Source organism: Gambusia affinis, linkage group LG18, assembly GCF_019740435.1.
Source record: "Gambusia affinis linkage group LG18, SWU_Gaff_1.0, whole genome shotgun sequence".
Taxonomy (NCBI): Eukaryota; Metazoa; Chordata; class Actinopteri; order Cyprinodontiformes; family Poeciliidae; genus Gambusia; species Gambusia affinis.
In genome coordinates, this window is record NC_057885.1 from 24,370,659 (window position 1) to 24,390,375 (window position 19,717).

The 19,717-nt window shown below is 43.1% G+C and overlaps 2 protein-coding genes across 2 annotated transcripts; one reads left to right on the plus strand and one right to left on the minus strand.

Annotated features, from left to right (window-relative positions):
* Window positions 1–358: 358 nt before the first annotated feature.
* On the minus strand, window positions 359–13,948 carry LOC122820798 (coiled-coil domain-containing protein 171-like). The gene is given in 23 exon segments (XM_044098409.1): window positions 359–1,210; window positions 1,793–1,945; window positions 2,439–2,570; window positions 2,645–2,699; window positions 3,446–3,567; window positions 4,226–4,393; window positions 4,473–4,664; window positions 4,666–4,820; window positions 4,890–4,997; window positions 5,548–6,004; window positions 7,252–7,419; window positions 7,559–7,726; window positions 8,333–8,482; window positions 8,765–8,854; window positions 8,926–9,123; window positions 9,255–9,393; window positions 9,855–10,015; window positions 10,306–10,389; window positions 10,468–10,605; window positions 11,433–11,602; window positions 11,740–11,890; window positions 12,207–12,444; window positions 13,846–13,948. Coding segments are annotated over 23 exon segments (3,516 nt in total). The 5' UTR covers window positions 13,854–13,948; the 3' UTR covers window positions 359–1,099.
* Window positions 13,949–14,401: 453 nt separating this feature from the next.
* Window positions 14,402–17,555, plus strand: wdr55 (WD repeat domain 55). The gene is made up of 4 exons (XM_044098443.1): window positions 14,402–14,973; window positions 15,456–15,562; window positions 16,330–16,599; window positions 16,684–17,555. Exons 1-4 carry the CDS (start codon window positions 14,443–14,445, stop codon window positions 17,030–17,032), a joined length of 1,257 nt encoding a protein of 418 aa, XP_043954378.1. The 5' UTR covers window positions 14,402–14,442; the 3' UTR covers window positions 17,033–17,555.
* The last annotated feature ends 2,162 nt before the right edge of the window (window positions 17,556–19,717 follow it).

Below are 19,717 nucleotides of genomic sequence, written 5' to 3' on the forward strand. Positions count from 1 at the left end.
AGGTTGGTTGGTTTTACTCGGAGCAGCGAGAAGGAAAGATGAGAGTCCATCTCCAGCAGATTGAGATGTAACAGGTTGTAACTCTGGTTTCCAGTGGAACCGGGTCTACTGGACCACCAGGCATGAAAACAGACACCAAAACAAAACACTCACATAACTAACATATCGTATACTGCAGGGCAGTTATGAATTATGATCCAGACTCACCTAATTATTATATACAATAACAGATAATCAGATCGATCATGCTGAGGAACGTTTTACAAACATCCAACACCAGGAGTTTCCCTGATTTTAAACCGTTTATTTCACAAAAATGGCCGACTGGTGTCACATGAAGAAGGTGGGCGTGGCTTCTGGTGAAAATCTGCTTTTTATTTATCAAATGAAGTCTGAGAATTGATCAAGCTGAATAAAGGTTGGGCTCTAGGGGGCGCCAACAACAGACTAAACGTCCCTAAAGCACAAAGCTTTGTGTGTTGAGCTTTTCTAACAAATTTTTAATGGTCTAACAAATAAAATCATGACTAATAAAACTGGTTATGTGGTTCCCTGGGGTTTGGATCCCTTTAGAACCGCTTACAGCTGCTTTTCTCCATCTTGGTCATTTTTCTGTATTTTAGGAGAATTTCATTTTTCTTTACTTTATTTCTTCTATCTCTTTTTTCTTCTTATCTCAGCAGGATTAAAAACCAAACAACTGCTTCCTTCTCAAATATTTTTTCTCTTTTTTGTTTGTGTATTTCTGACTTTGTGGGGACATTTTGACTGTTTCCTCTGTTTTATTGGTCAGCTTTCTTTCTCTCTGAGAATTTGTCTCCTTTTCCTTTTTTACCCACTTTTTCCTTCTCATTTTGAATTAGGGATTCATTTCTGTCCCTCTTTGTCGTCTGTTGATAAAAAATTGCATGAAGTTAGATTTAAATAACAGAAGGAGATGAGAGTAAAATGTCCTGTTTGGTTTTTCTGAGACATTTGAAGCAGGATCAAGTCCGTCACCAGCAGCTCAGCTTCCTGAAGATGAAACTTCCAGGTTGATCCGACTTCACATCTTTGAAACATCCCAGGACTGGAAGCAGGACTGAGATTTTGCTTCAGATCAGAACAGACGGGTCACGTCTTCTTTACAGATCAGCTTCTCAGAGAAACCAGAGAGAGGAAGAAAGTCTTGTTTGTCCTCATCGCCCTCCGGTCCAGGAAGAGCGTCCACCTCAAACAGAAACACCGACAGATTCTGACTCTTTTCAAACAGACACAAAAATAAAAGTGCATGAATCCAGATCTCTGTTTTTACATTTTAAATTAAACTGGTTTTGTGTTGTTGTTAAACTGTCCAGGTGAGCATGTTTAGGACAATAAAACCCTCTGGATGTGATTGACGTGGGAAAAACAAATTAAAACAAATCTAAAACTGTGATGTTCATTTGAGCAGAAATGAGTGAAAAATATTCCAATAAGCCAAAAAAAGCTGCAAAAATCAAATTCTAAGATGTTAATCTAAAACTGGTTAAAGTTTATCAACCTGATTAAAACTAAATTGTTGTGGAGAGAAACTCTGGGAACATCAGCTAACTGGTTTTGTTACTCAGATCTGAAACCTGCTGCTAATATTTTATTTTTATTTTTCTCTAAACAGTGATGTGTCTGTAAACCATAATGGGAAACAATGTGACTTCCTGTTGCCTGAACTCACCATGTTACCTGCTTAAATGAATAAAAATGTAAAAACAAAGGTAGAAAAAGTAGAAATAGTTCCTAAAACTTCAGGAGAAGTTTGATGGTGATGTCTTACGGGAATGAAGGCCAGGTTTTCCCGGAGGCAGGCGTCCTGCAGCTCGCCGCGCAGAGCGGTCACATGACTGTGGTGGGCGGAGACTTCCTGCTCCAGCCAGTCCATCCGGTAGCAGCAGGCCTGATGGAGCTGAGAGACGACGGACAGGAAGCTCTGCACACATAAGACGTAAAGAACAGAACAAAGTATTTACAGTTTTATAACAAAAGGATCATCCAGAGAGTTTCATCTCTTTTTAAACTTGGCTAAATATAGAAAATGTTTGGGACCAAAATCCTGTTCTTATTACAGACAATAGAAACTGAAAACTAAACGTTTTTATTTTAATTTATCACAATGCTAAGTCTACCACGCTGTAGTAGTACAATGACTTTTTTGTAGGATTCTGGCAAAAATCTCAGAAAATTTCTAGAAAAAAAGTATTTTAAAAATAATATCAGAAATTTTCTACAAAGGAACTTGAACATTTCTGAATTTCAAATTCAAAAATGTTCTTTAAAATAATTTTCTAGAAGTATCTAGAAAACAATTTCTGAGTTTTTGGCAGAAATGTAACAGAAATAGTTTCTGTGAAATAGTTTCCCTCCCATGTTTTGGCTCTGCTGTAGATTTCTGGATACTTTATTTGGTATTTTTTCGCTGCTACCTGACACGCTGCCACCTCAGGAGCTCCCATCAGGTGTTTCTCTTCAATCATATTGGGGTACTCCAGGGTGAACAGCAGGGGGCGCCGCTGAGTGGGGGCAGAGTGCTGCGACTGGGCCAGACTCTCTCTGACCTGTAGGAGCGGAGGAGGAGTGTGTTAGCGGCCGGGTTTCTCCAGGAGGTGTGTGAACGTTTGGCTCTGCTCACCTGCTTGCAGCTCGACTCTGCAGCCTTCAGGCATCGAACCACCAACTGCTGCCGCCTGAAAAACATTCAAAATTCACTTTGGTTGAACCGACGGTGAGAATCGGTTCGTTTTCCACGATTCTCCAAAACGACCACAGATGAGAAGACTTTCCCCTGAAGGTTTTCTCAAGACAACGACTTCCTGATAGTTTTCTGAGTCGGGATCTCTCAGGTCTCTGCCTGTTGAAACCCAGTTGTTCCTTTCCACCGTCGCCTCATACTTGCTAAGTCCACCAGCATTTCATTTGGCACCAGAATGATCTCATTTAATCCAAATGTGTCGACCATGTTGCTGCAATTTGGTTTATTTTTTACTACTTTATAATAAAAAATACTTTTACCTTTTTATTTTTATTTTAGAAGTTGCATTAAGACAGTGCTTCCCAATTCCAGTCCTCAGGTCCCCCTGCTCTGCATGTTTTAGATGTATCTCTACTCCAGAGCAGCTGATTCAAATGATTGTATGACCATCAAGTCCTGCAGGAGCCTGTTAATCACCTACAGATTCAATCCAGGTGTGGCAGAAGGGAAACACCTAAAACATGCAGGGCGGGGCCCTGAGGACTGGAATTGAGAAACACTGAGTTAAGAGAACATTTCTGGAGTTAAACTGGCTGTTATAATCAGATCTCTGCATGTTTATTAATGCAACGTCTGTATCTCTGACTTTGTTTTGAAGCAGATCCTGTTGAAATGTAACATTATATTTAGTTCATTTAAAGGTCAGAGGTTCTGATCCGTCCTCAGCCTCTCCTGCGTTACCTGACCGCGTCCCTCAGCTGCTCCTCGGCTCTCTGCAGTTGCTGCTCCAGCTGCCTCTTCTCCTTCTGAACGACTGCCAGCTGCTTACCCAGAATTCTCAGGGAGCTCTCTTTACGGATCAGCTGATGGGGAGACATGAGGCGACATTTAAAGGACAAACGCTGACAGCTTCCTGAAGGTGGCGCTCTCTGATCTCTGCTCTAAGCTTGAAACTCAGAAACACGTTCTTGCTGTGAATCCTCATTAGTGGAAGTTCTAGTCATGGCTGCAACTTTCTATGAATTCAAACACCAAAGGTTGACATTTTGCAGATGAAAATAAAATAAATTCTCCACTGGAGCTGAAGAACCCAGTGGAGAACCCAGTGGAGAACCCAGTGGAGAACCCAGTGGAGAACCCAGTGGAGAACCCTAACCCATCAGGGCCAAAAGAATCGAGGCAGACTAATATCAGGAACAGCAGACGGTGTTCTCCACCTGTCTGTTCCTCCACCTGTCTGGTTCTGTACCTGTCTGGTTCTCCACCTGTCTGGTTCTCCACCTGTCTGGTTCTGAACCTGTCTGGTTCTGAACCTGTCTGTTCCTCCACCTGTCTGTTCCTCCACCTGTCTGTTCCTCCACCTGTCTGGTTCTCCACCTGTCTGGTTCTCCACCTGTCTGGTTCTGAACCTGTCTGGTTCTGAACCTGTCTGGTTCTCCACCTGTCTGTTCCTCCACCTGTCTGGTTCTCCACCTGTCTGGTTCTCCACCTGTCTGTTCCTCCACCTGTCTGGTTCTGTACCTGTTTGCTGTGGGTCAGTGTGGGCTGTTCTGAGGCCAGCTTGTCGACCCGTTGCTGCAGCAGCTGCAGCTGTCTGCTCTGCTCCTGGATCAGCTCCTGCGCCTCCTGCTCTCGGTTCAGAGAGAGCCTCAGCTCCTCGCAGGCCGTCTGGAATCGCTCCGTCGGAACCTGAACACAGAACCACAGAACCACAACGTCAGACACACAGCGGCTGTCTGAACAGAACCCAGTCCTCCTCCAGACTCACCATCAGAACCAGCTCCGCCCGCTCCTGCTGCAGCCCTTTCTTCAGGTTGGACACCTCCAGCCGCAGGCTCCGCCTCTCCACCTCGGCGGAGTGCAGCCGTTGGCTGAAGAGCAGGAAGTGCTGCTGGAGGCCGGAGACCAGAGTCTGGCGGGGGGACATGAGGTCAGCGGAGGGAGAGGTTCTGCAGAACCAAAATCCAAACCTCTCCCTCTACCTTCAGGGAGGAGCGCTCTGCGATCCGCTCAGCCGAACCGGAGGAAACGCTGCGAGCTGATTGGTCCAGCAGCTGGTCCAGCAGGCGGGAGAACCCGGAGCGAGCGGCGGCCATTACATGAGCGGGAGAGGAGGCTGGAGAGAGAGAGAGGCTCTGAGTGGAGCTTCTGATTGGACGATGGCTCACACTAACAGGTTGGTTACCTGAGTCAGCCAGCGCCCCCTGCAGGTCGGCCATGGAGGACAGAATGATGGCGGAGACGCTTTTAGAACGAAGCCAGCGAGAAAAAACTCCTTCAGGAACTTCAGCTCCTGTCAAACAGTAAAAAACTGCTTGTGATAAAGAATGAAACATTTATCAAAAAAATATATTTTTACAGGTAAATTGACCCAGAAATTATTGAAAAAATCATAATATTGTTGTTTTGAAACAATTTTCAGCTAATAGAATAATACAAGAACACAAACTAAAAGATCCATAAACTTTAAAATCTAACAAACATTAAAACTGAAACTGGGAGAAATTTTAAAGGAAACTAAAATGAAAATGAATTATGACGTCTCTGTAAACAAAATGTCTAGTTGAGACCAAAACAGCAAATTAAACTTTTACCATCCAGAGAGAAAAGAGAAAAACATTTAAATTATTGATCACATGATGCAGTTTATTGATTTATTGCCACAAGTTTAGCTATAAATGATAAGAACTAAACTGAAACTAAACGATATTTAACTAATAATGACTAACAAAACACAGCAAATGTACTGTAAAAACTAATCAGACGAACTAAAGGTCCTAATGAAATAAAACTAAACTCTATTGAGAAACCCAGAAGATCCACAGCCTGCGGGGTGAACTGACCCTTCAGGGCTGCCGTACGCGGCGCTGCGCACACGCAGACGCTGCCGCCGCTCCTCTCCAGCCGCAGCACCACCTCAGTCTCCTTCCTCAACGCCATCCACCGGTTCACCGCCATCACGGCGCCCGCGCCGCTCCTCCACCTCCTCCTCGCTCTCCTTCCTCGCTCCTCCTGTTCCTCGTCCTCCGTCCGCTCGCCGCCCAGCGCGTCGGCCAGCTTCCGGACCTCCAGCTCCAGCCGCTCCCGCTCGGCCAGCCGCCGGTCCAGGACCGCCTTCTGCTCGGACAGCGAGCGCACGCAGCCGCGGGCGTGCCTCAGGGCGCCCGCCAGCAGGGCGCAGGCCGCCGACAAGGACGACGACTCCCGCCGGCTCCGGGAGAGGTCAGAGGTCAGGGAGGAGCAGCGGCGCTCCAGGTTGGAGACGCGGTCCCTGTGGGCGTCGCACTGAGAGCGACACATCTGCAGGTTCAATCAATATTCAATTATATTATTAAAACATGACGGAATGGTGGGTTCTTATTGTTGGGAATTTCATATTGTGATCACAATAATCAATAAATCAATAATAAACTGAAACAATAATTTCCATTTGCACGATTTAATCTTTTGCTCTTTCTACCAAAAACTGGAGGAGAAAGTTTTCAGTTGGACTTTTATTATCAGATTATCTGGTTTTTCCAGAAACTTCATCATTAATTCTATTTGCTGTTTTTATTAATTTCAGAAATTTAAAATGTTTTCCAGCTCCAGTGTTTTAAATTCATAATAATTTAAAGTTTATTGATCTGTGAGGTCGTGTTCTTCCATTATTACTACCAGTCAAAACAACAACATGATTGTTTATCTCAATAAGTTCTGGGTGATTTATCACACAGCAAAATGACTTATTGTGACAGAACTAATTATAATCATTTGGATTTAATTTGATGTAAGGTCAGAGGTCACGACGCAGAGTGAGGGAGTTCTAAGACAAGTTCCACTGCCGACCCAGAAATGAGTAAAAAAATAATAATTATGTTTGAAACCTGAAAACTGGCTTTTGTCTAGTGCAAACATCTTAGTAAACTTAAAATGAGACAAAACGAAGACACAAGTAACATTTCAGCAACATTTAGGAGAATGTTTGCAATAAATAATTCTCGATAAAAAAGAAACAGTTTCACTAGCAGATTATTTCATTTATGGGAAAATTGTTCTTTTTATTAATATTTCAGAATTATTAATTGAAACAAACTCCTATATCTTGTTTTTTTTTGTTGAACTTTGGAATATAAGCTGCAGTTTTTATCATGTGACTCTTGGGGGTTTTATGCTAGGCTAGCTAATGTTAGCGGCTTAATTAGGAATGTCAAATTAAACAACAAACCACAGAGAAACGATGAGTGAATGAAGCCAGAGAGTTTCTCAGAATGGAAAAACATTCAACTAAATGTTTGGTTGCACAATGGTTGAATTTATCTGAATTACTTTTAAGACAATTTGACACGGTGCAGAAATCCTGAGCTAGCAAAAAGTAACAACTTTCTTCCATCAATCAGAATTTTGGGCTGAAAAAGTTTTCAGATGAACAGTTTCTGTTTTGTCGTTTTTTTCTCAGAGGAATAAAATAAAAACGTTGCTGCAGGAAAACTCAGCTGACTTCACATCGGCTTCATCACACCTCCTGTGTGTGTGTGTGTGTGTGTGTGTGTGTGTGTGTGTGTTACCTGCAGCTGGTTCTGCAGCTGGTTGACGGTGTGTGTGTGCTGCTGGCTCCATGTCTCCTCTCTCCTCTTCATGTTTTCCTGCAGGCTAGACAACACACACTCCTGGCTGCGCTTCAGCTCGCGCACACACACACTCTTCTTGTCACACACACTCTGCAGGTGAGCGATCTGCACAGAGAAGAAGAAACCAAACTTGTGCTGAATCGGTGAAACGCGATGAAAAGAAGCAGAAGAAAAAAAACAACAAGTTTGATCCGTTTTGTCGGGAATCTGATATTTTACTGCAGCGGAGAAATTCCAGCTTCACCTTGTCCTTGGCCTGATGCAGGTCAGAGGTCATCTGCTCCACCTGCTCGGTGATGACATCACACAGCTCCCTCCAGGTGAAGTCTCCCAGAATGCTGTGGGGCGGCTGGATGAGGACGCAGCCGGTCAGCAGGCGCTGGCTGAGGCGGTGCAGGAAGGCCAGGCGGACCTGAACACAGAGGGAGTGAAAACTTATTCTACACTGGACAGGAGAGAGGAAAAGTATTCAACCCCCACAGAGTTCAAAGGTTCAGATCAGGCAGGTTTTAACAGGAAACTCACCAAAATAAAAGCACCTCACTTATTTACAGATGTTTTAATATTGATGAAAAAGTGGTTGTTCCTTTGCAGATTATTTATCCTAAAACGCTGGAAAATTTTATTTTTATAAATTACATAATGTGCTGATATAACAAGATTTTTCCTGTAATATTAAAAACTGTTGACTTAAAACTTAAAACAAGCTCCTGTATCTTTCTGAAAAGTCAATCATTAGTTATGAACCGTTCCTCTACAGCAGGGGAGCCCAAAGTGGGTTCTGGAGGTTCTGGAGGTTCTGGAGGCCCGGCATCCTGCATGTTCTGGTTCCCTCCCTGCTGGTACCAACAACCTTTCAGCAGGTCAAAGTTCTTCTAATGATCATCATTGGATCCAGGTGAGTTAAACCAGGGAGAGACTAGAACCTGCAGGATGCCGGACCTCCAGAACCTCCAGAACCTCCAGAACCTCTAGAACCCACTTTGGGCACAATTCCTCTACAGGAAGTGGAAATCACCGTTAACTCCTTGCTGAACTCCTCTCTCATCTCCCCGATCTCCTTTCTGCTCTCCTCCTTCACTGTCTGCAGCTCCTCCTGCAGCGCCGCGTTCTGCATCGACCAATCAGAGGCCTTGTCCTGCAGGTGGCCCAGCATCTGCTGCGCCTCCTGGTGGACAGGGAGAAAAGTTCATCTTTAGCCTAAATGTTTATCGTCTCCCTGAAACTTTAAAATACGTCTCGATCAGTGAAGTCCAACCAAAATCCTTTAAATCAGACTGAAAACTAATATTTATGTGATTTTAATTCACATTTTGATTAAAAAACCCACATAATAATGAAGATCTGTGGAATCTGTGGTATTAAAGTAATTAAACCCGAGGGTTTGGACCCTGATCTCTCGCTCCAGAACCTCATTATGAGGTCCAGTCAGAATCGACAACAGTCTTACACCAATTTGTTTCTGCTGATCTGAGGTCAGCTGCTGGAGAACCTGGTTCTCCTCGTGGAGCTTCTGGGTCGCCGCCAGCAGATCCTGGACCTGAAGGAGAAACGGAGATCAGGTTTCTGGGAGGAAGGCGGCGGGTTGCTCTGAGTGGACCCGTTCCGGACCTGCAGGGTGGTTTCCTCCAGTCTGTGCTGCTTGGTGCTCAGAGTGACGGCCAGCAGCTGCAGGACCTCAGCAGGACTCGGTTTCCCATCATGCTTTGCAGGTTGTGCTGTGTTTTGAACCGTGGTGCCGAGCAGGGCGGTGATCTGCAGCAAGAAGCTGTGGAAGGCATCCTCTGCTTCAGAACGCTGCGATGCTGCCTGAACACAGGAAAACATGGCCGCTTTAGAGCCAGGGGTTCCCAAAGTGAGGGTCGGGTCCCCCAGGGAGGACGCGAGACACCAAGTAGAGGGTCGGGTTGTCCAAACGTCTCCAGTCTGCTCTCTGTTACCTGCTGCAGCAACGACTGCGTTTTGCCAAGTTGACTCTTCTCCTCCTCAAGCTTTTTGGAGAGGTCAGAGGTTGTCTTCCTCTCTGTTTCCAAGGCAACCGCCATCTCTGTCTTGCAGTTATTGAAATCTGCCTGCAGGCTACATGAATGTCAATGTGGAAAAAATGTTATGTAAATAAATATTTAACAGAAAGTAAAGCAGATAAACTGTTGAGACATGAGGGACGACCCAGGACACCTAGCCTAGCAGCATGTAGCATAGTAATGTGTAGCCTAGCAGCATGTAGCATAGCAGCCTTTAGCCTAGCAGCATGTAGCATAGTAATGTGTAGCCTAGCAGCATGTAGCATAGTAATGTGTAGCCTAGCAACATGTAGCATAGCAGCCTTTAGCCTAGCAGCATGTAGCATAGTAATGTGTAGCCTAGCAGCATGTAGCATAGTAGCAAAGCCTTACAGGTAGTATAGCAACATAACCAAGTAGCGTAGCCTACCAGAGTGGTCTGGAAAGATAGCGGAGCGACACAGCATAGCAGTGTAACACAGTAGCATAGCAGCGTAGCACAGTAGCATAGCAGTGCCTCCATGCTGCGGGGCTCACCACTCCAGAGCGTGCTCAGTGTGACCCCTCCTCTCCCTCTCCAGGCTGTAAGCTCTTTCCAGCTCTCTGAAATGCGTTCGCAGCAGCTCCAGGTTGCTCTGCGCCTCCTTCTGGCCGGACTTCTCCGCTGCCACCGCTGCCTCCAGGTCCCGAACCCGCAGCTAAGGGCCACACAGCCACACAGAGAGGCAGTCAGACAGATACAATGTCTATAAAACTCTGCATATGGCTACTATGTACTGGAGTCTGCAATTAATGAATCACATTTTAACCTAAAACCACAAAATATCTACATTTTCAATTCAAAAACCATTTTTGCTGCATTTTTGTTGTTATTAGCGACGATCAGGCAGTTGTTTAAAGCTGCTTATTTTTTTTATGTTTCATGTATCTGTTGCTACCAGAGGAAACCTTTCCCTGAATGACGTCAGCAGAAGTTTAACCTTCTGACCTCCAGGTTGCTCCTGGACTCCAGGTGAGCCGTTTTGTCCTCCTCCATGTTCGCCTTCAGATGCTTCACCTTCTCATCTGCGATCTGGAGGAAACCAAACATGATCCTCCATCATTGTCATCCTCCATCTGCAGAGCGACAGGCAGCGTCGGTCCGCCTCACCTCCTTCTCCCTGCCGCTCCTCTCCTGCAGCGTCTTCAGCTCTTCGGCTAGCCGTTTGTTTTCCTCAGCCTCCTTCTGTCTCTCCCGCAGCAGTTCGGCCATTTTCCTCTCCGACGCCTCCACAGCCGCCTGCTGGTTCTGCAGAACAGAACCGACCGTCTGAACATAAGCAGCTAAATTATAGATATATTTTATAATATATATTTTGGTCTCTACTAGAGTTATTTTTGTGGTTAAATTTTACGCCACAGCAGCTTCCAAATGTTTTATGTTTCTGTCTCTTTAAGAGAATTTTCTGTTTAGAGCGAAAGGCCTAAAACTGAATTTCACAGCCCAATTTCAAGTTTTATTTTTGGTTTTTAGGGATTAGTAATGGTAGGAATGAAGTGCATCCTTATGCAGATGACATTGTGATTTAATATTGTCTCTATTGCCTGGATGTTGAGATGTTAGCGTGTTATGAGTTAACATCAACAATCTTCAGTCAGAGGCTTCTACAAATTTGCTTCAACACAATTTTCCCCCCAGAAAACTGCAAAACAGCTGGAACACAGAGTTCCTCTAAAGCAAGGCTAAAACCCACCAGAGTTATCTTTGATTAATAATAACTGGAACATTTATCAACATATTTGACGTGTATTTGCTTTATAATTCAGATGGAGGCTTTGGATGAAATGAAAGTTACTTGCTTGTTTGTTTGATAATTGCTGACTGCTTTATGTTTTTATAACATAAAGCACTTTGAACTGACTTGTTCCTGAAATGTGCGACATAAATAAACCTGACTGCTACTGGAGATCCTTCCTGCCTGCAGCATCATCATCTGCAACGACTCTCTGAAGAAACTTGGATGATTTCAGTTTCAACTTGACCACAAACAGACAGCAGGACTGATGTATTCTAATGAACACACAGAGGGTTGAGCTTCCTCTGCTTCCTGCACAGTTTGAGCTCCTTTTCCTGACCTGAAGCAGTTGATGCAGCCGCTGATTTTCGGAGTTGAAGTTCTGGATCAGCTGGTCCCTCTCTTCCACCTCCTGCTGCAGCGCCTGCTGGTTGTCCTGCCTGGCCTGCTGGCTGACCTGCAGAGTTTTCCTCAGCTCTGCGATGGTCTGCTGCAGCTCTGCTGATTTCTCTGCAGCGTGAATAATAATGAACACAACACAGTGAGAACTGCTGCAGCATGTTTATTATCATCTGAGCTGCAGGAGAAGGTTTTGCTCTCCTCCAGGTCTGCTCTCTTTTCTCTGAGTGTGTGTTTGATTTGTTCACCTGTCAGAGCGGTTCTGTCCCGCTCGAGCTCGGCGACCCGGTTGCTCTCTCTGCGGCTGGCAGCGAGCTGGAACTGCAGCTTCGTCCGCTGAGCCTCGCCGCGCTCCATGAAGGAGCGAAAACGGGCCACCTCCGCCTGCAGGAAACACACCTGGACACACACACACACACACACACACATAAATAAATAAATAATATAAACGTACAAAACTGATATTCTGGGGTAGATCACTGGAGGAAATAGATCCAGTAGCAGAGAAGGGATGGTGTATGTAGGCTAAATAACAACCTACATCATTAACAATAAAATATTCCAATTTTTCTTATTTTACCTGCTTTTTAAACATTATTATCATGGAAGGAACAGTAGAAATGATTTGTATATTATGAGCTTTCATGTTGGCAGAGTTCAGTTTTTACTGATCTGTTATTCTTAACTCGGCCACCAGAGGGCGCTGCAGCCTCACCTCCTGGTTGTGGCGCACTGAAAGCTTCAGGTTCTCCTTCTCCAGCTGGTTGAGTCTCCATCTGAGCTCCCTGGACTCCTGGCTGATCTCCCTGCCCTCTGAGGACGCCCTACTCGCCCTCGCACTCCTCTTCATCACTCCTCCTTCTGCTTTGGCTCCTTCCTCTTCTCCTCCTCTTCCTCTCTCGTCTCCTGCCTGCTCCTCTCTGTGACCTGAAGAGCTGAAGACGACAGGTCTCCTGAAGGAAACACAAAGCTTATGATTACAATATTTTATTTCCATTGCTCAATTATGATCTGAAAATGTTTTCAGATCATAATTTGCTTGAATTAATTTGAATTTCAAATCAGAAAAGTTTATTTTTTAGCTATTTGTTTTTTTGTTTTCATCTGTTTCAAGCATCTTCACTTTGAGAGCAGTTTATTTTGTATATTAATTAAGTCTGGATAAATTTTTCCTGGGCCTTCTTCGGTTCTCCTCTATGCTCTCTGGCTCCAGTCGGGTTTTCTGCTCCGACCCTCTGGTCTCCGCTGCATGTCTCCAACCCAATTATTTTCCTACTGCAGGCAAAATTTAAACAATAAGTGGAGTAAGTAGTGAAATTGTAAAAAAACTGTGGGATGAATAATGTTTTAAAAACTGTCTCAACAGCAGGAGACTGTGTCCAGGCAGAAAAAAACACACTGTAAAGTGAATTAAACACAACTGGGCTGCACAGCAAATGGTCAGAGGTTCAAATCCCGGCCTTATACATCTTATAATTGTGCTATTATTGGTCTGAAATACATTTAAAGTATAGATAAATAGTATTTATCAAAATCTGATTATCTGAAAATCAAAGTTCCCAGAGACACGTCGAATATAAAAACAACTAATAAAATAGTCATTAACACATGGGTGCTTAAATACTTACTTTACATTCCCTGTGGGACTATTTGTGTGTTTTTTTGTATTTTTATTTCATATTGTGGTTAATAATGTCCAGAATGAACAGATACAGTCTGGTTATCAGCTGAAATGCTCCAGTTTTTACTCCCAGAGGACTGACTCCATGCTGCATCGGGCCGTGTTGATGTTGTTCTGTCTCCTGACGGCTAGCCCAGGATTGGCTGAGGCTGCCGTTACCTTGACAACAGACTGCCAACTTCGAACGTCACCATGCAGCGATCTCCATTTAAAAATCTGCGCTATAAGAATTAATCACTTTATAACTATGGTTATAGAATATTTATGTTAAAAACAGACTAATCTGCTGAAGATTTCTGATCCGCTGTTTAATTCGGCGATAATAAAGAGTTTCAATGCGGTCGCTATTTTTACCTGAAGGCTAATCACTGCGCTCCTGAACGGTTCTATGTACCACGAATACATCACAACGTGTTAACTTTAATAATACGTTGTCTAACACTTTCAGTCGTAACACGACATCAAATAAATTTATATACTTCAATTAAGAAATCGTGATAAGGTGAAGTGAAACGACAACACAAAGTTTTCGTGGATGTTTGGAACATTAAAATGCCCTTTTAGCTACAATCGCCTTTTACAAACCATAAAACTGCCTCCGACCGCTTCGTGTCCATTAAAATTAACAACACACATAATAATTCAACCGCTGTAAGCCGTAAGAAACACTTACTGTAACATTTATCTAGGGACGGTTTGAAACTCACGCCATCTTTGGCGTCCTTACGTCATTTCCGCATAAACGCGTTCTTTGTCAGAGCGCTACCAATTTGCTGCGTTATTTTGCCAGAGATTTAACAACTGAAAAGCTAAATAAACAGATTAAATATTAATTTATCCAATCGAACAACCCAATCAAAATTTCAAACTACTTTATTTATCCCAATGGGAAAATAAATCTTGTTGTAACTCATGACGTTGTGGGCAGGCAGCATCTCCAGTAGCAGTCAGTGTTGCAACGATATGTAGAAGCTACTGACTAAAGTGAGAATAAAGTTGTATTTTGGAAATAATAATTATTACAACTTTATCCTGGTATTATTTTTGACTTTTTCTCCTGATTGTTTTTCCTCAGTACTCCGTCGTAGAAACCCATCAATAAATAGTAGACATAATTTTTCAATGAAAACTTAATGAATTCATATTTTATCTGTTCATTTAGCTTTGCTTTAATGAGTTTTTACTGTTAGTCGCTGGAGGTCAGTATCCGAGGTTGTTCTCGGAAACGCTCCTATATTTAACTGTAGAAGAAGAAACAAAGCAAAACAACATGGCAGCCTCCGCACAGCACGTTGGAGCCACTTCTGAAGAGACAGACCCACCTGAATGTAACCGAACAGAACCGAATAAAGATCCCGGAACATCAGAATCAGAGTCGGAAAGACTGGAGGAAGATGCGGAGGAGGAAGCGGAGCCTCCCGGCCCGAAGATCCGGGAAACCCCGCAGGACATCCAGCTGGAGGCCATCGCCAACACGGTGGCTCTCCACCCCAGCAGGGACATCTTGGTGTGCGGGGACGTGGACGGGGACGTGTACGCCTACTCCTACTCCTGTACGGAGGGAGAGAACCGGGAGCTGTGGTCGTCCGGGCACCACATGAAGTCCTGCCGCCAGGTGCGCATCTCGGCGGACGGGCTGAAGCTGTACAGCGTGTCCCGGGACAAGGCCGTCCACCTGCTGGACATGGAGCGGGGGCAGCTGGTGTCACGGATCCGGGGGGCCCACGGGGCCCCCATCAACAGCCTGCTTCTGGTGGACGAAAACATGCTGGCCACTGGAGACGACGGAGGCACACTGAAGGTCTGGACATGGATACTGGACAGAAAGGCTGGGGGAAAATATTTACCCCCCTACAGATCTACTGTGGTTATGAAGGAGAGTTAAGATTAGGAAAATATGAGGGCAAAGTCAGAATATGACCAGAAAAAAATCATAAAAATACAAGAATAAGGTTTTAATAATTCAAGAATAAAATCATAATATTAGCAAAAAAAAATTCATAATAGTACGAGAATAAAGTTATTATTTTACCAGAATAGAGTTGGAGTATTAGGAAAATGAAGTAAGGCTGCAATTAACTATTATTTTAATAATCGATTACAATATCAAGTATTCTGACGATGATTCAATTAATCATATATAAAAATTGGCAGATTTTTCATGTAACCACTTAAGCCTTTTTTCATACAATATTAGAAATACATTAGAATATGCAAATAAACAAATAATTCATTTCTTAAACAAGAAGATAAACATTTTATTACATAACATTTTCTCTGCAGGTGTGGGACATGAGGAAGGGAACAGCCATCATGGATATGAAAAACCATGAGGATTATATCAGCAACATAACTGTGGACCAGAACAAGAGGATTCTGCTCACTGCCAGGTAATACGCAGCTGGACCCGGATCGCGGGTCCAATGTTTTTATTTTTAAAAGTACACAGTATGTTCTGTTATAGTTTTTCACAGAATGTTATTAATTTTGGGGCAGCAGATGCAATTCTCATTGCCAAGTTAAAATGTTTGCATACTGAATGGAGTAAGTCATTGTTAGTCAACATGCTAGTGTTAGCATGTTGTCCTTGCTAACACTAGCATGTTAGCAAGGACAACACTCATCCTTGTTGTAGTTTTACATAGTAGTTACTCCGTATGCTAATGATATAGCCGTAATGCTAACTTTAGCCTGAAATAAGCATTCTAGCTCATTTTTTATATATTATCCACATTTAGTGAAGTAAATGGAGTAAATAAAAGTAAGTCCACATGCTAGCTACAGAATTTAAGCTAACCATAGCATCTTAGCTAATTTTTGCTTATATACTAATGTTTGCAATAAAATGGGGTAAGTCAATTTTTGGTTAATATGCTAACGATACGCCACAAACTACATTTTAGCTAATATTAGCTTTGTTGCTAATTTCAACACCAGAACCCCGGGTTGGACAGGCCCTTTTAAATTTTATATATATACACACATTTGTTTTAACACTTTAGGAACTTTTACTTTGTGAACCTTGTTTCTACTCTGGTCAGTTTCAGAACCAGGACAGATTTATGTCGGTGTTGATGCTGGAGTTGTTTTTGGTTTCTCTGAATCTGTGAAAGCCTGATTCTCCTGCTGATGTCCAATGTGACTGCTGGGTCCTCAGTGGGGACGGCACCATGGGCGTCTTCAACCTGAAGCGCCGGCGCTTTGAGCTGCTGTCGGAGTACCAGAGCGGCGATCTGACCTCGGTGGCGGTGATGAAGCGAGGGAAGAAGGTGGTCTGCGGCTCCAGCGAGGGAACCATTTACATCTTCAACTGGAACGGCTTCGGAGCCACCAGCGACCGCTTCGCTCTGAAGGCGGAGTCGGTGGACTGCATCGCGCCAATTACAGAAAACATCATGTGCACGGCGTCCATGGACGGATACATCCGGTTAGTCGAGTTATTACTAACATAATAACTCAAATCATCCTTTAAGGGTTTAACCATCAACATGGCCTCCCTGTCTCCTGTCAGAGCCATCAACCTTCTGCCCAACCGGGTCATCGGATGCATCGGGCAGCACGTTGGCGAACCTGTCGAAGAGATCGCCAAGTCCTGGGACTCCCGCTTCCTGGTCAGCTGTGCCCACGATCAGCTCATCAAGTTCTGGGACATTTCTGGTTTGCCCAAACTGAGCGTGGACGAATACCGCAAGAGGAAGAAGAAAGGCGGGCGGATGAAGTCGCTCACCAAGAAAGCGCTCGGCAACAGTGACTTCTTCTCTGGACTTGTGGAGGAAACTGAGAAAAAAGAAGAAGAAGAAGAAGAAGAAGAAGAGCAGGAGGAAGGTGATGATAGTGACAGCGACAGTGGGAGTGACTGAGACGTTTCTGCGCCGGCGGACATTTTGTTCAGAGGGTGGAGAACCCGTTCATGAGTTGGCATGAGCTGCTGCTTTGGTTCTGGTTCAGTCCAATAAATGAGTCAAATGCTGGGAACAGAAACAAAGAAGTGACTTTAAATTGAATGAACTCCTCTGACAGAGACCCGAACCCAGACGGGTCACTCACTTTACTTTGTACAACTCTGATGATGAATCTTCATTTTGTGAAGATGTTGAAAAGTTTTTGAGTATCGGTATCCGGTGTTGGCCTTTATGCAAAAGAAACTAACGCTGCCATTATTCCAACTACAGACCTCAAAGGAGTTTGTTGTATTTTATGTAGATAAATAAAAACCATGAAATGGAAGGAAGATTAAACATGTTTTTCAAGATATTTTACCAATAAATCTGAAAAGTTTGAGAAGCATCTAAATCTAAATATTCCAACAATCCTCAATGTAATAACATCAAAACTAAGTAATGATCATGAAATCTAAAATAAAACTTTTATGTTTTTGTCATATTTATTGTTCTATGTAAATGTTTACCAGGCTGAAAGATTAACTAATCAAAATCTGCTAAATGAAATAAAATAATTTTTCCAACATTGATTCAATCTTTAAAGTAGAAAAATATACATCAATCAAATCTCATCAGGAGAAAACTCCTAATTATCTTAGCCTGCATTGAATGAATGTAATAAACGCAGTTTATTCATTCAGAACTTCAGCTCTTCTCTGCAGAACAAATGATTTTGCTTCTGAGATGAATCTACAAATTCATGACTGATGTCCTGATTGATGATGATCATGATAATTACCTCCATAACTGAACAGAAACAGGAGGGGGCAGCACCCAAACAAACTCCAAAACAACAAACAAGATGAGAACCATAAAGACATTTGACCTTTGAGCAGTGGAGAAACGACAACAAAGATGGAGATTAAAACAACCGAAACTAAAATACACATTAAAATCAATTAGACCTCAGATCACTGCTGACTACCTCAGATTAATGAACTCAGCAGATGATCTGGAACATGAAAGTCCAAGTCCAACATACAGAGGCTGAGAGAATCTGGTCTGGACTCTGTGGAGGAGTCATGGTACCAGAGACGCTGCAGAAACACAGAATACCTGCTCTGTGGTCCAGATACACTCCCAGTCTGGAGGAAACTGGACCTGGTGCTGGAAAAAATGCATAACTGTTAGTGAAACAAAATAATGACCAAGATCTGTCATTGAATCCGTATCTTCCTGCTGCACTGATGTTCTTGTATGAAACTGCTAGATGGACCGCTGTCCCTTTCCGCTCCACCTCCCAGTAACAATGTCCAGTCAGACTCTCTCTGCTCAGGACCTGATGATAATCAGTGAATCTGTCAGGATGATCTGGATAAAACTGTTGCTGATACATTAATGTTACTTTTCTGTTCTGCTCAGATAATAACAGATATCTGTTTGCTGTGTTTGGATCTAGAGTGATTTTTTTGAGAATATTTTAAGAATCCATCTCTGGTCTTTGGTTCTGGTTCTGATGGTAGAACATCCACCTCAGTGACCTTCAGTGAGATGTTTCTCCATGTTTCTCTCAGAACATCTTGTAGTTTGTCTCTGAGCTCTGACACAGCTGCTGTCACGTCCTCAAAGTGTCTCAGAGGACGGATGTTGATGCTGGATGAGTGTGTAGACTCACTGAGTGCTGGCAGTTGAGGAGAAACTGGTTGTGATCCTCTGTGTGTGAGAGCTGCTCCAGCTCTACCCTCATAACTAGATTATTAAAATATAAGGACTGTGGGATTTTAGACTTTATCTTCTGACCTACAAGCTGAACTAAAGCAAAAATGCTAAAAATGCCTTTATTAGGACCAATCCTGCAGAATTTGACACTTCTGACCATGATGTATTACTGAAAGGACAGGAGATTTGGGTATGAGTCTCTGGTCCAGCACTCAGTTGGTTCAAATCTTAACTATAAAATATGAACTTTTTAATGTCAGCTGATAATTTCTAATTGGAGCGGACAGAAGTCACATGTGATGTGGAGTATCACAAGATTCAACTCTCAGACAATCTCTTATTCCATATCTGCATTCTCCTACTGGCTCTAACAAGTAATAAGATTAAATACCATAACTATGCAGATGATACTCAGCTCTACATTATGATGTCACCAGGTGACTCCAAACCCATTCAAGATGTTTAGAATAAATAAATGAGTGGATGTATCATAACCTTCTTCAGCTGAACAAAAACAAAACTGAAGTTATTAACTTTAAGTTCTCCATAATGTACGGAAGAGGATTAGGGCCACCGAAAAAAAAAATTAGACTTTAAAGTCAGAATTCTGAGATTAAATTCAGAACACTTTTTTTGTTTTTTCGGTGGCCCTAATCCTCTTCCGTAATAATGTGCCAATTTTCCAGGAGGCGGGACAAGATATGGTTATTTTTGTCTTAATTTCCTTCCTAATGGTAAACTAATCAAATACATAAATTGTTTTCTGCTAAAATAATTGCAGTGCATCAAAAAACAATGTAAAAATATATTATGACTTCACTTTTACATTTTTCATGGTTTCAGAAATTTTGTAAAGGTAGATAAAGTGTTTTAGATAGGACGCAAACACCCCCAAATCTGTCGAAGGTTGGTACCGACCACCGTACGTTGGTACGGTCCAGGATG

What these genes read in the sequence shown, in the direction of transcription:
- wdr55 (XM_044098443.1), top strand. Translation starts at nt 14,443, where the DNA reads ATGGCAGCCTCCGCACAGCACGTTGGAGCCACTTCTGAAGAGACAGAC. An exon ending in AGGATTCTGCTCACTGCCAG is followed by an intron (nt 15,563 to 16,329) that starts GTAATACGCAGC and finishes CTGGGTCCTCAG; the next exon opens with TGGGGACGGCACCATGGGCG. An exon ending in TCCATGGACGGATACATCCG is followed by an intron (nt 16,600 to 16,683) that starts GTTAGTCGAGTT and finishes GTCTCCTGTCAG; the next exon opens with AGCCATCAACCTTCTGCCCA.